Genomic DNA, 19,964 nt, shown 5'->3' with positions numbered 1-19,964 from the left:
ATAATTAATAATTAATAATTAATTGAATCGAGAACAATTAAAAACTTAGAAATGAATATGTTGGATTTTCTGGCCTCTTGTCATTTTTATCATGACCATCATACAGCAGCTTTCAGAGTCAGGACCGTTCTCAAGCATACACAGAACTTACGCATGATAACCATCCTCCTTTGAGCCCAGTGAAAATAAATAAACATTCCAATTTAAGCATATGGCTCGTTCCCACTCCTTTCCCCAAGTGAAGCAGGGCTCAGACTGTTTTCTTACCTGGGTATGGCACTCTCCCTTTTGTTACCAGCTCTGTCAGTAGGATCCCAAAAGACCACACATCTGACTTTATTGTGAACCTTCCATACAATGCCGCTTCTGGTGCAGTCCATTTAATGGGAAACTTTGCACCTAATGAAAGAATAAATGAGTCTTAATCAGAATAGAGACAGAATCAAAGTACCAGTTCGCAGGTGACTGTTGTGTTCTGCAACACGTGCAGGTGGACAGAGCTGCAGGTAATTGTTAACAAACAGCTCCATGGAGTACAGTCAGAGAGGACAGGCGGGTGGAACATGTAGGGCAGAAGGAAAGACTTAGCAGGGAAGGGATGGGTTTGTCCCACATCCCAAGAAAAGGCTAAGACATTTTAATTCAGGTTTGAAGTTTTATAAAAGAAAAAAAAAATTAAAAAACAATAAGCCCAATATAATAGAAATTCTTTCTCCCAAAGTGTTTTAAATTAACATTTCCCTGTGACATTTGCAAGTCAAACACAGTTAGCACGTATGAATAGAAGTGAGATTTATTGGAAATGTACCTCTGAGTTTCCCTGCTCAAGCTGAGCAAAATGCAAAACAAACAAACATGGTAAAAACGTAAATTAAAAACAAACCTAATATTTCATTAGAAACATGCAAGGACTTAAAAATAATACTGCCATTCGAGTTGCTTGGAGTGCAATGATGTCAAGGCACAACTTTGGCCTGTGATTTATAACTTGACAGTGTACTTTAAGCTCCTGGCACTGAAAAGCCTGTAGTGCCTTAAATACGTGCAGTTGTAATGTGCTCATCCATCATCAGAGCTTGCAGGAGTCAGTTGTGGTAAGGATGGTAAGATAACAAGCCTTTAAACACTGATTTATTTGCTTTTCCAATCATTTACTGTTTTCTTAGGGAAAATATTTTCAGTATGACTTTAAAGAAAAGTCTTGTGGTAATAATTAACTCGTAGTATGCACGAAAAATATGCAGACATTTCCCTGGTGCCTTGTATTAACATACAGGCAAAAGAGTTGCATTGCTTATTGCTGATCCCTAGTGACAAACACTCTTGAATTTGGAAACAGACTGACTTTGACTTCTCACCACCCTCTCATAAAAGTTCCCTTAGCTTTCAGGAGGAGTGTGGAAAGTGTAACAACGTGGACAAATCACTCTCAGGGAGTGAAGTTATGGCACTGTTTACAGTGCCCTGCCGGCGCGGTTCTGCCATCATATCCAGTGCTCGATGCCCCGTATCTTCTGCTATACGCCGCAGTCTGACTTGACTCAGAGTACAAAATAAACGTGGTAATTCTCATCTCCTTACTTAGGAAAACGTCAGGTGTGCTAAAATTTTCCCTGCTCTACCTTTAAGTGACCCTAAGAGAGAATATTACTCAGAAACAAATATGTTTTTCTAGGGAAAATTGCAGTTGCTCAAGTAAGTCCTGCTAAATTAAAAGACACAAGACAAAGTTTCAAATCCCTAATGCCTGAAGTCAGCGGTTAGATTTGCAAAGGTGCCGGAGGATTTTTGTATGTCTATTCACTTTCAAAAAAGTCTGCCTCTTCTGTATTTTCATTAGCTGATACGCAGGCAGGAGCTGAAATTTGCATGCTCGGCTTTGGTCTCAATCTCCCTAACTTACACTTCTTCATGGGACCAATCTTAGTTTACAAGACTCAAAATTTACAGAACTTCACCTTCTCTTAAAATCTGCTTTGGCTGTGATTTCTGAGACCTCTGCAGCAGCAGCCTGCCATCACTTGAGCCTCTGTCCTGGAAGCTGGCCCTGCTTCAGCAGAACCAGCAGCCATGTGGGGTTGGCAAACAGCTCCCCCAGCCACCGGCAGATCCTGGGGCTATACACCCCTCGCCAATCCCCGGAAAAACTGCAAGCTGCGTATATCTGGTGGTTGGGTTCCCTAGGCCTACAGTGCATGGCTTTAGATGGGCTTATGCAGGCATGCCATGAATATGAGGGCTAACGTCCCTCTGTTCTCTCAGACGTGCAGCTGAGATAGCACACACGCACCATGCCAGCTGAACGAATAGCTCCAAGCTGGCCAGCAGCCTGAAGGCTTGGACGTTGGCTGGTGGTGTGTGAGATAGCTAAGCATGAGGGTTTGCTCGTTTGCGTGTTGCACACATTTTATTCAACAATTTTTTTTTCTTTAATCAGCTGTGTTTTTCTGAGAAGCTAAGCCAAACCTGGTCTAATTCCCTTTTGCTTCATACTCAGATCCAAAGGCAGCAACCACCTACAACTCATCTTTGGAGGAAAGAATTCTCTTCAGGCTCCTTTGTGGCCAATTCCTCCAGTATTTTTGCCTTCCTCATCTACTGCCAGTGTGGCACTGGGAGTTGAGTATGTGGTGTGTTGAGGGACCCTGGGAAGTCGAGAAGCAAGGTAAGTAGGTGAGAAGCGGGGACAATTCCAGCACATCCCTTTTCCTGAGAGCTAGAGCAGTACAAACCCCATTGGACTGTGATGATCAGTGCTAGAGAAGACAGTCTGTGCTGTGGATTTTCCGATGACAGGATAGCTACTCACTACATTTCTGTGTTGCCCCTGCTGTGGGTGATTCTCTGGCTAAAACAACTAATACAAAAATCACATGTTCTGGATTTCATACATGTTCAGTATTTCCTGAACTTTGGTTTGAAGTGATAGATGGGGAGGAGGGAAAAGCAAGGTTGGCAGAGAGGTCGCTAGCAGAGCCCTGCCTCATGGTTTTCTGGGCCTGCAATGCATGCTGGAGGCTAGACGGTCCAAGAGAGCTTGCAACCCAGTATGGCAGAGCCATCTGTAAGGGGAGAGCAGAGACCAGTGAGGACATACCAGGCTGGCCACCCGCACAGCTGCAGGTACAACGCATGCATAACACAATGCCATAACACAAAGAGATCACACATAGCTTGTGTGAATGGGGGTGTGCGCGTGTGAGTGTGTGTGTCTAACAGGGATTCCCCCCAAGGTGCTGCCTCCCATCTAACGTCTGGCACTGGAGACGCAGGCAGTGCACTTCTGTGAAAACACAAAAATCCCCAAATGTGTTGAGCACTGCTCTGAAGCCTCCGGATTGCTACTGCTATACGAAGCGTTCGCACAGGCCAGATGCTGAGCATTGCTCCTGACCGACACACAGTCTCCGCGCTCACTCTCTTCCCAACACACCGATTAAAAACCTCACCCCCTCCCTCTGCCCAAGCCTCAGCAGCTTATTAAACAAGCTGACTTTGTGCTGCAAACAAATTACAGCATCAGATCATCAGATAAAATGCGTATTACTGACAAGCATGCTAATAAATCTGATGAGCCAAATTACCCCAGCTGACAAGGCAGCCTATCTCCTACTTTGAAGGCAGATTTTACATCAGTGGGGGGGGATTTCTTTTTTTTTTTTTTCTGGAACCTGTTTTATTACAAACTAGCAGGTCAGTAACTCCATGCATACAAACCAACCGCGCTCTGCATTTGTTAGGTCAGGATAGCCTGTCTTTGCCCCAAAGCAAGGTACTAATCTGCAGCTTTTATCTCTGTCCCTTTTTTGAAACATTTCAGCCTCGGGAAAGCCTTTTTTGGGTTTCTGCATTGCTCGCAACCACATCAAGCCAAAGCTGCTGGTACAATTTACTGCTAGGGCAGCCAGCCCTGCCTCCGACCTCTGAGGATTTTTGTGAGGCTCAGCCCTGTTCTTGGGACCTCTGCCCAGTTCTGCCCAGGCATTCACACAGGTTATCTCCCAGGAGGATTTCCTTGGGAAAAATCAATCCGTGGCCCTGCTTTAATTCTTCGTCGGCTACAAGCAGGTCACGTGATGAGAAGGAGCGGAGGGGGCTGGGATAATTGAGTGACCTTGACGTACAACTCTCAGCACTGTTTCTTCTGAGGTGAGCGAAAATCCCTCAGAGCTTTGTTTTCTCAGATCTAAATCTCGACAAAGCAGAACCTCTGAAATTCACGCCCCAGAGCCACTGCCAGCTTGATAATGATCCTGTTTCCGGAAATGCTACAGGGCTGCTACCTCTCGTGCCTTAAAACCAAACCCAATGCAGCACCCCAAGCCCTAAGACCCGAAAACCACGGGAACTCTTGGGTTAGCGACCAGAGAATGTAGTGCAGCAGCGTGTTGCTCCTGGGGCTGGAAAAGGAAAGCCACAAAAGGTAAAAACGAAGTGCTGAAGCAAGCATGTAACAGGAAACGAGTCAGCCCTGGTAGGCGATGATGAGTGCCGTGTGGGAGGGACCGCGCAATTACGTTTTTTGTGCTGTGAGAACGAACGTGAAATTACAAGCCTGGCAAAACATCAGCGATCAGAAGCAGGCTCCGCAGGCTGACCCCTCCCTGGGAAGCGGGGGACAAGGGGCGGAACTGCGGGTCTAAACACCCCTCTCGCCTGCTGCCTGCACGGCCCCCTTCCCCTTGCCCTTCCTCTTGACCTGGCCATGCTCCTTCTCGCAGAGCAGATGACATCTCTGTAGGAGCGCCATGAGTGATCCCTCTCCGGGACCCCGGGGGCTGGCTGTTGAGAAGCAAGAGTCCTTCCTCCTATCCGCTCCACGTCTTGCCTGGGGAACAGCAGGCAAAGAGCAAGAATAAAGCCCTGGACGTTACAGCCCTCAGTACAGTCAGTCGCGAACAAGAGAGATCTGATTAGCTAGTGAGCTGGGAGCCAAGTCTCTACAAAAGGACTGGGGAGAGCCTGGAAGGGGAAAAAAATCCCCACTCATTTCTAGGAAATCAAAATAAGAAGCATTACTTGTTTTTAAGCAGGGCAGGAAGGAGATATTTCTGAGTGTTAAGGATGCAAAAATGATCTGAGAGTTTACAAACATGTATTAGAGCTCCCAAAATAGCTCTGACTTGTCTGGAAGGCATCAGAAAGACCCTGATTGTTTCATGTATGCTTGGAGCAGCATTGCTGCAAGTGCTGCCAGTGTATGCAGTAGAAACAAGGCCTGGAAAATAACTGTGCTCTTTTTTTATTAAGGCAATTTTAAATTTATATCAGCTGCTACCGCTTAGAATAGTAACAACTCTTCCACAGAAACTCTGTGGAGCACTCGGCAGTCTCCACAAAAATGTCATGCGCTTCGCCAAAACTCCACGTAGCTGTGAACCAGATCAGTGTAAGGGTAGCAGAACTGCAGGGGAAATCCTGTGTTGGAGGTGATGGGAAGTTTCTCTCTTTCCTGTAGGATACCAAAGGTTTTAAGACTTGCCTTACAGGACTGACACAAGCATCATCACCAATGGAAGGAAACAAGACTGAATGCCTGACACTGTGTGTGTGGGAAGATGTTGCAACAGCAACAGCGAAAAGAAGCAAGCCCTGATGGTGCAGGCTGCAATACAGTCCACCAGCGTAGTCTTTAAAATGGGCGTCACTTTAATAGGCATGTTTTTCCCCTTTGATTACTCACTTCCTCTAAAAGCAAGAGGAGCCAAATGCTCGTTACAAGCCAAGAACTTTTTTTTGTATTATTTAATGGCAGTGTATAGCTGCTAGTCACACACTTTAAATCATTAGTGGCGTGACCATCTCTTTCCTTCCTGACGATTGCTGAGAAATGGCAGTGCAGACAACGAACCGCTTTTTATTTACCTCTCATAAATCAGGAGTAGTCAGGCCTCCTTTGTTCAAATCAAAAAGAAAATAAACCGGTCAGTAAAACGTTACCACCAGGCTGAGTAATACCCATACAGGTTCAGGAATCCTGCACTCTAGCCCGCTGGGGCTCAAAGCATCCCCATCTGTTTCCTTTCAAAATATTTAATCGGAGACAAAAGTGACAGTGGGGGAAGGGAGCAGGAGATCAAGCAAGGCTGGAGAAAGCCACCTCTGCCCCATGCCGACAAGGAGCTCTGTACTAACATACTTAAGCCAAGAGAAGGACGACTGCTGAGGAGAGAGTGACCAAAGGCTTTAATCTTCAGATTTCATAAGGCAAAACATTTCCTTTCTCCCACAGGAGCTGCCAGTCTGGAGCGCTCCCCGTCCCCCGCCCCTCTGATGGCCAGGCTCTCCTCCCGTGTCAAAATTCCCACTGAAGCAGTAGTCAGCTAGATAAACAGAGCAGTCCCCAGATGCATCCCCTTGGAGGCTGAAGTAATAGGTCATGGGAAACAAGCAGAGGCAACCATTTCCTTCTGATACTGTGGTCTCCACCAAGCAATGCTCAAATCTGAAGTTTAACTAAACAAACCAGGACTGAATCCCACTTGAAGAAAAATTCCAGTGGCCCATTAGAAACCATGTTTCTTCCTCAATAAATTAAAGGTCCTAGGCTCACCCTGGCTGCACAGCTGGCTTGGAAGCCAGGTTAATTACAATGAAATGCAAATTGAGAGCGTGCTGCTTGGTCAAAAATACACCCCTCCCTAGAACAAGCTACCACTTAAGAAAGGGTCAAAAAAACATTAACGAAAGTAGGAAAACCTTTCGACAGGATGCCTGTGATTACAGGACTTTGGGTCTCTCCGTAGCTCTGATGGGCTTAAGCTTGACCCTGAGGTGAGGGGAAGGAAGTATTGTCCATCGCCCCAAAGTATGGGAAGGATGGGTGACTTCTCCATACTTGCACCATGAGATGAAGCCAGGCAAACACGATTCAGATCTCCTGATCATCACCAATGGAGGTTAAAAGCTAAACTATTTCTCCCTTCTCAGCCACTTTTTCCACAATACAAGTGATTTCTGCTGTGGAAGAAGGGTAGGAGATACCCACGACTACACTCCCTCTCCCTGCCAAGTCCCAGTGTTACGCTTTTTTCAGCTCAAAGTTTTCCCATCCAAAATCCAATCATTTTTATTGTCTTAAAAAATCTAAGGTTCTCCTCAACATCAGTCAGACAGGTTTTTATGGCTTTCTAACATGTGAAGAGGGCAAAACTATTCTGAGATATTTAAACCAGGAAGCAAACAGGTCATCAGAGGATTTCCTAGGGATGAGGAGCCTGAAGAGATCCGGCCAGAAGTAGGTCACATACTTGTCCATTAAAACAAATAATTACTCATGTCAAAATATACGTTGGGTGGTTTCCAAAGGGAACAAAAGACATGGCAGTAAAACAGACAGAAATGGAGATAATACAGGACATTGTTTCAAAGTGATTTTGCAGACTGGATCTGGCTGCCTTGTTCAAGGAAAACTCTTCTCGTTTTACACTGGGGAAGGGCAAGCAGGCAGCTTTCTGTCTACCAGAGCCTGCAAACACTCTTGTTACTCAGGAGAGAATGACACGAGGCTATTTTTTCTAGCAAGGAGCAATTCCCACCCTCAGGCTGAAATCAATACTGGTTAACTCTCTGCATTAGTACCTACCACGGGTTCTTCAAGGGCCCCCCCAAAATAATCAGGCCTCGCCGTCCAAACGTGAAGCAGGGTGGACCCAGCCCGTGGCCCACATCCCTGTGACTAGGTACTGCTGACAGCAGTTCAGAGGGGTGTGAACGGCATGAGAGCTGCTGCTCCCAGGCCAAGACAAGGCATGCTGGAAACTCTCTGGCTCCTTCTGTCAACACTTGAAAGTTACAGAAAGAGGTTAGCTCTTTCCTAAGAATTAATGACAAAATCCATGCTGAAACAGGGACTTCTGGTCAAGAGAAAAAAACTCACAACAGGAAGGGTTAAATGCAGGTTATGAAGTATTTAACCGACCTGTGCTTTCTGATGACATACAACAGAGTTTAACGGGACACTCCTTGGCTTTGGAACTGGAATGGATGGAGTGGTATTTACCGACACATATTGAGCAAGCACTACCAATGTACTGCCAATAGAAAGAGAACAAAACTGTAGCTCTGCAAACTTGGACCAACATCTGACAACTAAGCATGACTTGTAAAGAATGACTAACTACAAAGAGTCTGTGTCATGGCTCAGTCTGAACACACACACACACACACACATATGCTTTTTAAAAAAAGCTACAATGCTCTTTGATACATTTTTATAGTGTATCAGTGGTCGACTGTGCCCAGCACTCTGTGTGGCACTGGAAAATGGCTTTCCTATTAAAGCAACCTTTTAAGTTCCCAAAGAAAACATAGGGCTCAGAGAGACAGCTCCATTGCATAGAGACACAATTCTTTGATCTGTTTGAAATAAAGAAAATAAGAATAGCACAGCAATGCTGATAGTGGTTAGTAAATACTGGAAGGCACACTATGAAAGACATAGCTTACGTGGGCTTTTGTGGATTACCACATTCAGGCTTTCAAGGCACGTAAGTAAAGTATCCTCTTTGTTATGGCACCATGAGGATCTTGTCTTTACTGTCACTTCACCTACCTGTGCTCTCACTCATCATCTTTGTTTCATTCTGGTCAGTTTTTAAAGGGAAGACAACTAAATAAGACGTTCTCTTTAGGACATGCATTCAGCAGTGAAGTTCTGGGCTAGGAGTTAATATGCGTTCAGAATTTCCTGAAAGCTACCCCAAAGCATATGAAAGAGAGCTTTTTAAAGCCACGTTCCACTCTTCCCCTGTCACAATAATGACACCCAGTGCTAGGCCTGCCGCTGCATCTACCTTGTCTGGCCGTATATTCGTTGTCTTCAATCAGTCTTGCCAATCCAAAGTCGGCAATCTTGCATATTAGGCCATTCCCCACCAGAATGTTTGCAGACCGCAGATCTCTGTGTATGTAATTCATTCGCTCGATGTACGCCATTCCTGCAGCCACCTGTGAGAAGCATGAAGCACAATCGGTGCATTTTAAAATGAACTCAGACATACACAGGCTGTAAAACATATACACCTAAGTGCTCAGTACTCTGAAGACAGACCTGGGCTGCCATGTCCACCAAATTCGGTAACTTCAAAGCTCTTCCTTCTCCATCTTTTAAGAAATCTAGCAAACTCCCTGCAAATGCAAAGTTGACATAATAGAGAGATGTTAGGGAAACAATGGCTATTCATCAGGATGGAGGTGCAGCAATATGTGCAATATTAAAGACAGCAATGTTTCGAATTCAAGTGGGCAGTTTCAAAAAACCCCACAACATCTTAGAATTCTCCTATTATACTTGTTCTACTCTTCTTTAAGATTGGCTTGCAGAAGAATATGTCACTAGTCTAAAGAGAGTTGCAGGGAAAAGAAACAACATCTTTTTTTTTAATTCTCCTGACCATTACTGAGAAAGCTGATCTTTCTTAACTTTTCCAGTGCTCTTTGAAACTACATACCTGCTGCTCTCTAAAGGCCTCAGCTAGCTGCAAAGCATCAGCTCAGTTCCAAGCCACACAAGCTATGGAAAAAGTCAGATCCCAGCTCTACCTGCTCCAAAAGAAAGGTCAGCCTGGAGCCTGGTAAGCCCAAATGGGCTAGCATTAACAAAGGCTAATTTTCCTTAGAAATGAGTAGTGCTCCTTCTCTATGTAACCCATAACTAAATGTAGCATGAACCATTAATTTTAGAAGACCACTATGCAAAATCAGAGAAGACAAAGCAGAGATCAAATGAAAGCAATTTTAGCAAAAGCAGTAAGGACATAGCTCTCCTGTGCAAGGGAAAGCAAGGAGGTTCCTTGTAGCTTTTAAAAAAAGCCTAGGACGCTATAGCTCCCTTCCCAATCTTGTATTCAAACCGAGAAGTGTGGCAGTCTTCTTTAAATAAGGTCAGTGATTTGGTTTAATAAATAAGGGGAAAAGACAGATGATTAGGCGTTTCTCCCTTGATAAATCATCAGCCTCAAGCTCAGATCCAAAGATGTAAAATGTTACAGTAAAAACTAGTAAAGTAAGCCAAAATAAACCACGTACTTCAGAAGGATTTTGAGAAGTCTTTTTTTTAAAGGGGAAAAAGCACATGCTTGTCACTGATACATATGATTAAAGTGTGAGTTAGTCAGGGCTTGGATGCCTCTGAGGAGGGAGGTGGGCAGGCACCTGCCAGGAAAATAAAAATCAATTCCAAATAGACTGAAAAAATGCACTTAAAATTTCAGAGTGTATCCTCCAATGTACAATGAAACTTCCCTATGAGAACTTATGTTTCCTATTTGGTTCATTTGTTTTTCCAAAACAAGCAGATTTTTTGCTCTGCTCTCAGCACCCCTGCTGGAGATCTGACGGAGCAAAACGTTTTCCTTTTCTCATTTTACTACATCGTTACCAGTTAAGTAGCTTAAAGAAAAAGAGAAAGGAGAAGGGGAAAGGGAAGGGGAAAGAGGATGGAAAGCATCATATGTGCAAATCATGTATTAAAATGATAAATGGGGTGGACTGAAAATTAAGCTACGATCTGAGAGCGAGGTGCATGTGACAGAACTCAGGATTGCAAAAAGAAACAGAAGTCTTAGGACGACAAGTAAACACTGAAAGAAGATGCCATATGAACTCTCTGGCACCAGGAAAAGCTAGGATTTTGGGAAGCAGCACGTAATATCAATTCAAACCTAAAAAATGTAAATCTCCACTTGTCAGGGAAGTTTAGATGCTGATGCAGTTGGAAGCACTTAGGCTGCACCAACTTCTCCTTCCCCCACCTAGTGCAAATTTTCTTTGTACATTTAGTGGATTTCAGGTTTTAGGCGCAGTTCAGAGTTGAATTTATAATTCTTCTGAAGCCAGAGGTGAATTTAGTTTCCTGTTGCCTCTCTCCTTCCTCACATGCTGTTCATGCATCACACTGCACCTCCCTCTGTATTCCCAAGGAGCATCAACAAAGAAAAAATATTGTTATCAAGGGCAGCAGCTCTGGCTTCACCTTTGCTCATGTACTCCGTGACAATATAGATAGGTTCTTCAGATACCACAGCATAAAGTTGGACCAATTTGTCATGTTTTAGCTTCTTCATGATTTGGGCTTCCTCTAAGAAGGATTCTGGAGACATAGTGCCAGGCTTCAGGGTCTTGATAGCCACTTTAGTATTTCCGTTCCACGTACCTACAAGCACAGATACTTAGTTAGATTAAACATCTTCTGCTCCTTTTTCTGCCTGATGCCTAATGTTACCAAGGAATAAACTAGCAAGGACACTTAATATAATTATTTTTTTAAAGTGTGGTTTCCCATGTTGCCTTATCATTATATTCCTCCCACGCCTCCCTCATATTTTAGTCTTTTTCTATTACACTGAAAAATAATACTCCCATTGGCACTGGGGCACAATCGCCATTGTCCTACTCAGACAATGCTTCCACTGATGCCCACAGAAACCTTCTCTGAGTAAGAAATGCGGGACTGCTGAAACCCATCTTCATGTATTCCCTTGCTAACAAGTAATTGCTACAGACAACAACACATCTCCAGTCACAGATTTGGATAACAAAACTGGTTAAACCCAGAACTTTCCATTTGCAAGACATTTTAACATTTTGTTTTTGTTCTGAGTCAGAGGAAAAAAACATATTCTAAAAAAAATTCCCAAGAAATAAATTCTGAATCAATCTCAGTTTAGAAACATGGGCGTGTTTCCAAGCCGAAATGCGTCTTTTTCCTTCCTCGCCTCATCCCCAGAAGCCCAGCAGCTGCTGATTGAAAATGAGGTGGTTCCCGTCCACTTCACTTTGTTCTTTACTTGCGGTCAGCACTGAAATGGACAAGTTGCATCATTTTTCAGCCATCATCTACCAAGCCTTCTGGAACACCTGAAAGCCTGCACAAGGACCTGGAGAGAGCTGGGGAAGGCTGACTCAGGCTGTCCCACAAGAGGTGGGGCTTCACTTGGGTATTTGCAAGGGGGAGAAGGAGGACTGGAAAGAAAAAGAAACAACTACCTATGTTAACAGTTTTTTTAGGGATGGGGGGCTGGGGAAAGGAAAGGAAGGAAAATTAAAATGGGCAAAAATATCACTTTCTTAGTGCTTTCTGGTTGTCCCTTGCCCAGACTTGCCAGAGCTCTGCTCCAGAGCCAGGGCTGAAATGGCCTTGAATGGGACCTGTGATCTGTTGATAGGGAGCTGCTGTGTGATAAGGCAGAACAATACTAAATGACTTCAGGAATTAATCACATTGGGTAAAAATTACTCCTCTGCACTTAAGCATGGGATAGCAGAAGGCCTACAAAGTACATGAAGACTCAGACTCAGATCTAGTTTCTATAAATTAAGATGTCATCAGAAAAAGTAACATGTAAAATAAGCCTGGTTTGTCTTAAATGTTAAAAGCACATTAACAGTTACCAGGGCTCAGCTGCTGCATGGGAACTGGTTAAGCCAAAATAACTTCATCACGAGCTTTTGCAACCTGCCAGAGCATAAAATGAGCTGGATTGTTTTTTGTGCAAGTGGTCAGGTCCCAGCTGCCACCTCGTCTAGTCGAGGACAGGGGAGGGGCGGCGGGGGAGCCACTGCCTGTGTCGTCCCTCACTTACAGGGCAATCCCCGCAGCAACACACGATGCTGTCTGAGGGGGGCTTGAGGCACGTATTAGCCAAAAGTGTGCCATACAAGTTCGCTTTTCACTATGCCTTGATTCTCTTCTGCCAGCTCAGTGCCAGGTGCTGTCACCTCGACCAGTGGTGGAGTAACGTCTTGAGTTCCTACCAATGTTTCCCCAGTGCGCTTGAGGAGGACTCTTGAGGTTTCACTCAGTCCTTCAAATCAGAGCTGAAGCAGGACTTTTGCTTAGTGGCACTCCTGTGTAAGCTGGGAAGGATGTGGTTTCACCTCCTAATTTCAAGCAGGAAGGCCAAAATCTTTTCTGACAGGTGAAAGGGAGTGTGTTTTATCTGGAGCCACTGAGGCTCCAGACCACAGAGTGCCGTCAGTCACAGCCACTTTGCAGAGGTACCACGAATTACGTGAACCAGAAATGAAACCCCAGTTTCACGAGCACCAGGGTTTCTGTCACTGGTGTTAATAAAGTAGGATTTTACCTGGTGTGTTAACAGATTAACTCTCTATTATCTGTTTGCATTACCTTAATAAAAATCGCAGGACTCGTTCTACTACCATGAAGTGTTTTCAGCAGTTCTATTTTCAAATACTTTTATGAATTTCTCCAGTTAAAAAAAGAAAATCAAACAAAATGGTTAACTTATCCTCTCAGTCCAGATTTCAGATTAAATTGTTAAATTTTCTTGTTGTGGTTTGGTATGTTTCTCTCTAATAGAAAATTAGCATAGACTTCCCTCTGAATTCCTCCCATATGTAGTTAGTTACTACTTAATGCATTTTTTATTAATTTTTACTGTGTTAATCTATTCCAATTTGGTAATGCTTCAGGGCTATTAACATATTTTTACTATACATTACTTTAAGAAACATAATGTCATAATTGTAATAATAATTTTTGCGTTTCTGACAGATATTTGGTACTGGTACTTCGCACTTTATTTCTCATAGCTGATATTTTTTTTTTTCAAATTGCATTTGCTGCTTTAGCTTATTGTATCAGTTTAAGATCTATGGCACACAAAGCTGACCACTAAGTATTAACATCAACTTGAAACTCTCGCATGCATTCAAGATGGAGAACAAGAAGGTGAAACTGCAGTTATCTGGGGATGCTAATAGAAAACATAGGTAGCTTTCCTTGCAACAGGTCAACTGTAATTCTGTGAAATTCTATAAATTTCTGTATTTCTAGTCTATAAATTCTATAAATTTCACAGACTTGCTGGCATTTGCTCCTGGCTGTAGTCTTGCAACGGAGAACAGCTGCAAGAACCCAGGAGAGCCCGCTAGTTATTTTGGTTGTACATACTTTTGTGTCACTGCAACAAAAAGAGCGGCCAAACTGCTCCACCAAATTTTTCTGAAGAAACAACATATAGCGATTCTTTATTTGAATTGGTCATTTTAAAGAGGCTATACAGAATGCAATTTGGCACAAAAATTGAGCCCACCTCTCATTAAATGGCCACTATATTGTGTTTCAATGCTACAGCCATACTAAGATTTATGTATATTTTAAATTGCTATTGTTTTATAGTTATTAAAAGAATGAGGCCCATAGAGAGGGGAGCAGTAAGTAAAGCTGGCAAGTGCGCAGAAAACAATGTCAGTGGATTTGGAAAATGTCAATATTTCTGGACTTCAAAGTGGGGGTTCAGCTGGGCTGGGCAAGTCTTGCCTCTATTGTCCCTGGTCTCTATATCAAGTTACGGGGTTCTGCTGCAGACACAAATTTCAAAATGGACTTAAAGAAGTGGATGCATGGGAAAGCTAGCTTGACAATATTAGCTTGCTGATACTTGCCATTATTTATAAACTGGGAGAGCGGACGGAAGCATTTTCAGGGTCTGACCCCATCAGTGCTAAAACACACGAGGAAAGAAAAATGTCTACTTACCAGATTAATTTCTGGTTAGCCATTCTGTCTTACAAGTTTAGCATCATTCCTATTTTAATACCTAGCAATTGTGTAGTCACCCAAATAAACCCAATGCAATTAATGAAGTTTAATGCCCTAACCTTTCATACCAGTGTGTGCAAATGAAAGGAAGTTTCCCCGTGGATTACGGTATTTAGGTCTGACTGTTTTAGGTGATATAGACTAACATTTCATACTATTCTGATCTTTTAGCTTTAAGATCTCTACTTGAAATGTTTATTTCTGCCAAGAGGGCCTTAAAAGATCCATCCAAAGCAAAATATATTCTCTGCCTTACCACGCCACACTTCAGCGAAACACCCCTGACCAAGCTTCTGTTCCAGAAATAATGAATCACGTGCAACTTCCCATGCATCTTTAGCCAATCCAACAGTTTGTGGGGTATTATTCGTAGCAATCACAGTTAAGTTAAAACACAAACCATCAGCTTTCTCTATAGGAGAGGAAATTAATAAAAAAAACACACTTATAATCCAAAATTATGCATGCATTGAGAAAGATGGAAGGTGACTTTTCTCTCAGTGCTGCATTAAAGTTCATTTGCAAACACTGATTTTTGGATACTGAAGGTAAGGACTTTTTTGTTAGCTTGCAGAAAAAGGCTCCTTGGTATAATTAATAGATTACTATGTGAGCCTTGATTTATTATTAAGACACTGGTAATTTGTCAAAATCGAAACCTTCCAAGGAAACACGGAATTTCAGTTTTCTTTTGCCATCAATTACAATGAAAGTTGAAGATTAAAGAATTTCAAAGTCAAAGACATGATTCCAAAGACATTTTTCCTAACTGTATGAGCTTTGCTTTTTTTTTCTTGTGGGTCACAGTGTCCTACATTTTCACCTTCCATCTTGTCATCCCCACACAGACAGCTATTTTAGAATAATTATTTTGCTCCATACCCATCCATACTTCCCCAAACTGCCCATTTCCCAGTCTCTTGATCAACTGTAGGGATTCTCGTGGAATTTCCCAGACATCTTTGGTTTTGACAGACAGATCAGTAAGCCTTGGCATTCCTTTATGACAGGGGACTACTAAGCGGCAGCAAAGACCTGCAGCTCTCTCTGATGGAGCCAGAAGTGAAGCCAACAGCAAAGGAGAGGAAAGAAAAAAAAGTGTGACATGAAACAAAAACAGTAAGCATAAAAACAATGCTACTCACAACAGCTGTTAGTTGCATACCACAAAGCATCCTGGAAGATTAGAAATTGAACACTGAAACATATTCATTTGAGACAGAACAGGAAATATTTTAGTCTCTGCTTCCACAGCCTGAAATGGAAGGTGACCGCCAATGTTTTTTCTCGTGGACTCAGGATTTCCCTTCTCCCACAATGCTGTATTAAGATAACTTCACAAGTAACTGGTATACTATACTACAGTATAACTGTTTAAAAATCATCTGTAAGTCACAAACTGTATTGTTTCTGTACTGAGTAAAAGAAACACAGAGAAGATTCATTTTTTCTGAAAATGACAGCAATGAAAATTTGGTGGACTTTTTCCTGATTTTTTTCTAGGTATCCTGGGAAAAGGTGTTTTCTATATTCTACTCTGTGAAAAGGTGTTTTTGTAGGTGTCCTGTAAAAGACTTTTCTTTCTGCCATTCTTTCTAGAGCAAACCTTTATTAGCATATGCAGCCAGTCCTACATCATTTGGGGCAGATTCATTATACTTATCTCTTGCAAAGCTTCACAGCAGACTGATCTGTGTCAAAAGTCACAAGATCTTTTAGCAGGAGTAAAAACAATGATATATATAAAAATATACAGATATATACACATATTGTTGTATAGTATACCATGCTGCCCAAAGCAGACTACAATATAAAGCTTGCACAGCGACTTGTATCTTAAAACAGGTACAGCAGAGCAGAACAAGGTGGGGAAATTGTGTTTCAGACTCAAACATAATCTTTTTTCTCCTGTGCAAGATTTCTGTCTGGGCAGGTGAACAATTTGTTTCAGCATCACAAGGTGGGCAAGCACTGAAGCTCCTTGCAACACCAAGCTCTACCTCCTCAGCACGAATGTTGCGGGATGGTGGGGAAGTCCCTACAGACACCCTGACATGGACCTCATTGTGTCTCCTGTAGCAAGACAACAAAGACCACAAAACAGGGAAGATTAGCTGACCAGTTGCCATGTCTTATTCCAAGATAATTCCAATGGGAACATTAGGATAGGGACTACTCAAAATATGGATAGTATCTGGAAAGCTTCCTTATGAGTTTGGACAGCTGCAGAAAGAAACTGGAGGTTTTTAAGACCTCCTTGCTTTCTTTAATTGAAAAAAAAGCTTGGCATGCTGGTGCTCCAGTTAAGCCTAGACTGCACGCACAAGAGCTTATGCTTGACAGGCCGGCTGTAAGGGATTGGGTGAACGGTGCTTCAACTTCAGACGTGCTGTTTACTGGACTTCAGTCTGACGTAAGGACACCCTGGAGATCTCAATATTTTTCATCTGTAAATCTCATCTGTGAAAGTCCAGACACTGCAGTTAACTTTATTATCCAGGTAAGAAGCGGCTAGGACAAGAGGGAAATCTGGGTAATGAGGGTACTCGGCCGTGCAATGGGAGCACAGTGCAGGGACACCCGTGCTGTGTCTGCACAAAGGTACACTTTGTACTTCCAACTCCTGACCCAGGACTGCTTACGCGAGACCAAACTGCACACTGTCTACCTGGCTAGCCTGGTTTCCAGCTCCCTGGACAGGAGGGGTCCTCCAGCCTGGACAGCTATGGGATGAAGGCTGAAGGGTGGGCTGCAGAGCGTACCTGTCCTGCTGTGAAGGCACTGACCTATGGTCTCAGCAGTCTTCAGGAACCATGCTGATCTTTACGGAGTCATCTGGGCATCTTTGAGCTCTCCCTAGAAGTAAACCTAGGCACTCACAAGGCGTTGTGCGAATCTACCTCCCACAATGCGGAGTGCAGAGCAGGCGGTTAGAGGCAGCCTTTATGTTTTGAGTCAGCTGGGGCTGGCATGGAATGAGGGCTCCTGTGTTCACCTGAGTCTGGGAGACCGCAGGTGAAACCTCTGGAGTGTGGGTCTGTACCATGCCCTCCTGAGCTACCCTACCTGGATCCTACTGATTATCCCCTGTGTTGCACAGAAATGGCTGTTTCCAGATCTATTTGTTTATGCATCTGTGCATGGAAAATACACCACCCAAATAATTTGACCACAGAAAACTAGAAGTTGACATATACCAGCTGGTATAGTGGGGTTGAAAATTATCTTCCTTAGATGTGAGTTTTTATACATTATTTAGCTTAGTTTAATGCAGAGTCACCACAAACAACTAGAAATTCTCCCAGGCAGCATACACCCATCAGAAATTGGGCAGAGAAGACAGCCAGATGTCTAGTATGAATAGCATAAGAATACAGCAGACAGAATACAAAGAATACAGAAAAAAACACCCCACAGAGAAGTTGATTTCCCAAGTAAAAATTATGAACAGTTTTTGAGCAGCGAGCATTTGGGGTCATCTGTTAATATTATGAAAAGCTAAAGTAAGGAAAAAATAAAAAGCAAAATAATTCAAAATACAAATTTCTTCTTAAAAAATGACAATGTTGAGAACCATGGCAGTCTTCCATGTAAGAACCGGTTGTCCTATGCAGAGGTTTGGGGGACTTTAAAGTTGTATCTGTTGTATACCAATCGCCAAGGACAGCAGGATGCGCTTTTGGGTTGAATAGCGCATGCCACATTTTAATCACAGGAATCAAAAAAAAAAAAAGAGCTTGGAGGGTGGACACAAACAGTGTGCATAAAGAAACATCCACCTTGCCATATTTATTCTTAAAATTAGGCCGATTATAAATTAAATGTTAATACTTTGCACATTGAACACAAATCCAGTGGGAAAATTTGAGTCAGGTAATATATGCAAACCTTTTGGTCATTGCTTTAGATGACTGAATTCCACAATGCAATTCCCTATTTGCTTTATTAGCAATAGTGTGCTGCAAAACGGTACATATTAGCGCTCGCTTATGCACAGGGAATTCATGCTTTGAGATGTGCAAGTCAAATTCAGTAATTCTGTTTGCTTAGAAGAGGGAGAGCAGGCAAAACCTTTACCTCAGTAGAGTGCTAGCTTTTAAAACCTCTGCCGCTGTACACTGTGAACAGCACTCAAAGCCATTTATAACTGTAATGGGAAAGGGATAATGGAAGATGCATTACAACAAGCAAGAGACATAGCTCAAATGACTCTTTAGGGCGTCTTACACATACATCAGCTCAGCAGCAAACACTTTTGTTTTAAAATACTTCAGAGTGCCGTGTATTATCTGAAAAATTACCTGAATAATGCTGAACCAGCTGCTGAAGAGTTTCAAATTGTGCCCGAGTTGTGATATAATATCCACCATTGTCAAGTTTACGAATCTTATAATGTTTGACATGATCTCCTTTCATATCATCCCAGTCACGAATAGACAGGGAATAGGCACCTGTTCCAAGCAAAGGAGAAATAAAAAAATTTAAGTAGCTTTTAGACACAAAGATTTTGGTTTGCTGGTCAGTTGTTATAAAGTGAAAGAGAAATTGCTTCCAAAAAATGCTTACTGTACCTTGAAAAAGAACAAGTGAATCTAACATAATGAAATAAGCATCACAGAAATCTTACTATGTTCACACCATGTCCCTTTCACACTTTTCTGGAAAGAAATCAGGACTTCTGTGTAAATGGAAACTCACATTTTAACATTTACTGCTTCAGGTTGCTAAATTGACTTTTCCTATCCTAAGTGTCAGGTTACAGTGCAAATACTATACTTTAGGTAAATGCCAGTGGGTGGTAAATATCAAGATTTTCATAGGAAGCACTGGAGATAATGACTTTATGTATGTGTAGTGTTGTTACCCAGATGGATCCCAAACTTCTTTATAAACATTAAATAACCAAATTAGCATTCTTTGTACGTCACAGTCTTTGGAAGGTGGTACTACACCAAGACTGTGCACCAGGAGATCTGCAAGAACGGTATGTTTCACTTTCCAAATCCATGCTGGCGCTTTAGAGCTTACTGGTGGGATTCAGATGCCCAAACACAGGGGTTAAGTGCCTTGTGAGATGCCCCAGGACATCCAGCTTGGCAGTTTTCCCACAGGCTTCACATTTGTCCGATCCACGTGGGTGTCCTGCAGGCATTTCAAATGGCTCTGGATGCTCATGGCCAGGTAAAGGAACCTCAGTTGAAGGGCTGGATTTAATTTTAGGTGTAGCAGTGGCTGTCTGCAAGTGGGCTATGGGCTTGATTTAGATGCCCACACATAAGCTTCTGGTGCTATTAGGGCAGCTGAATCCCAGCCTAGTTTTCATGAGTGTTATGGCACTGTAGATATCGATGGCGTAATGCAGGTTTGAGCACTAGGTGTCCGCAGTCGTGGACAG

The 19,964-nt window shown here is 42.8% G+C and overlaps 1 protein-coding gene across 1 annotated transcript in view; it reads right to left on the bottom strand.

Moving 5' to 3' along the window:
- Positions 1-250: 250 nt before the first annotated feature.
- Positions 251-19,964, bottom strand: part of FYN (FYN proto-oncogene, Src family tyrosine kinase) — a 44,282-nt gene continuing 24,568 nt past the window's right edge. Inside the window, exons 6-11 of the mRNA XM_009586971.1 lie at positions 18,871-19,020; positions 14,826-14,981; positions 10,976-11,155; positions 9,053-9,129; positions 8,796-8,949; positions 251-399 (exon numbers count right to left, since the gene is read on the bottom strand). Coding sequence (XP_009585266.1) covers positions 251-399; positions 8,796-8,949; positions 9,053-9,129; positions 10,976-11,155; positions 14,826-14,981; positions 18,871-19,020 — 866 coding nt within the window. The remainder of the gene's footprint in view (positions 400-8,795; positions 8,950-9,052; positions 9,130-10,975; positions 11,156-14,825; positions 14,982-18,870; positions 19,021-19,964) is intronic.

Source organism: Fulmarus glacialis, unplaced genomic scaffold (assembly GCF_000690835.1).
Source record: "Fulmarus glacialis isolate BGI_N327 unplaced genomic scaffold, ASM69083v1 scaffold12731, whole genome shotgun sequence".
Lineage (NCBI taxonomy): Eukaryota > Metazoa > Chordata > Aves > Procellariiformes > Procellariidae > Fulmarus > Fulmarus glacialis.
Note: the sequence above shows the minus strand (reverse complement) of the source record. Positions and strands in the feature narration are given on the sequence as shown.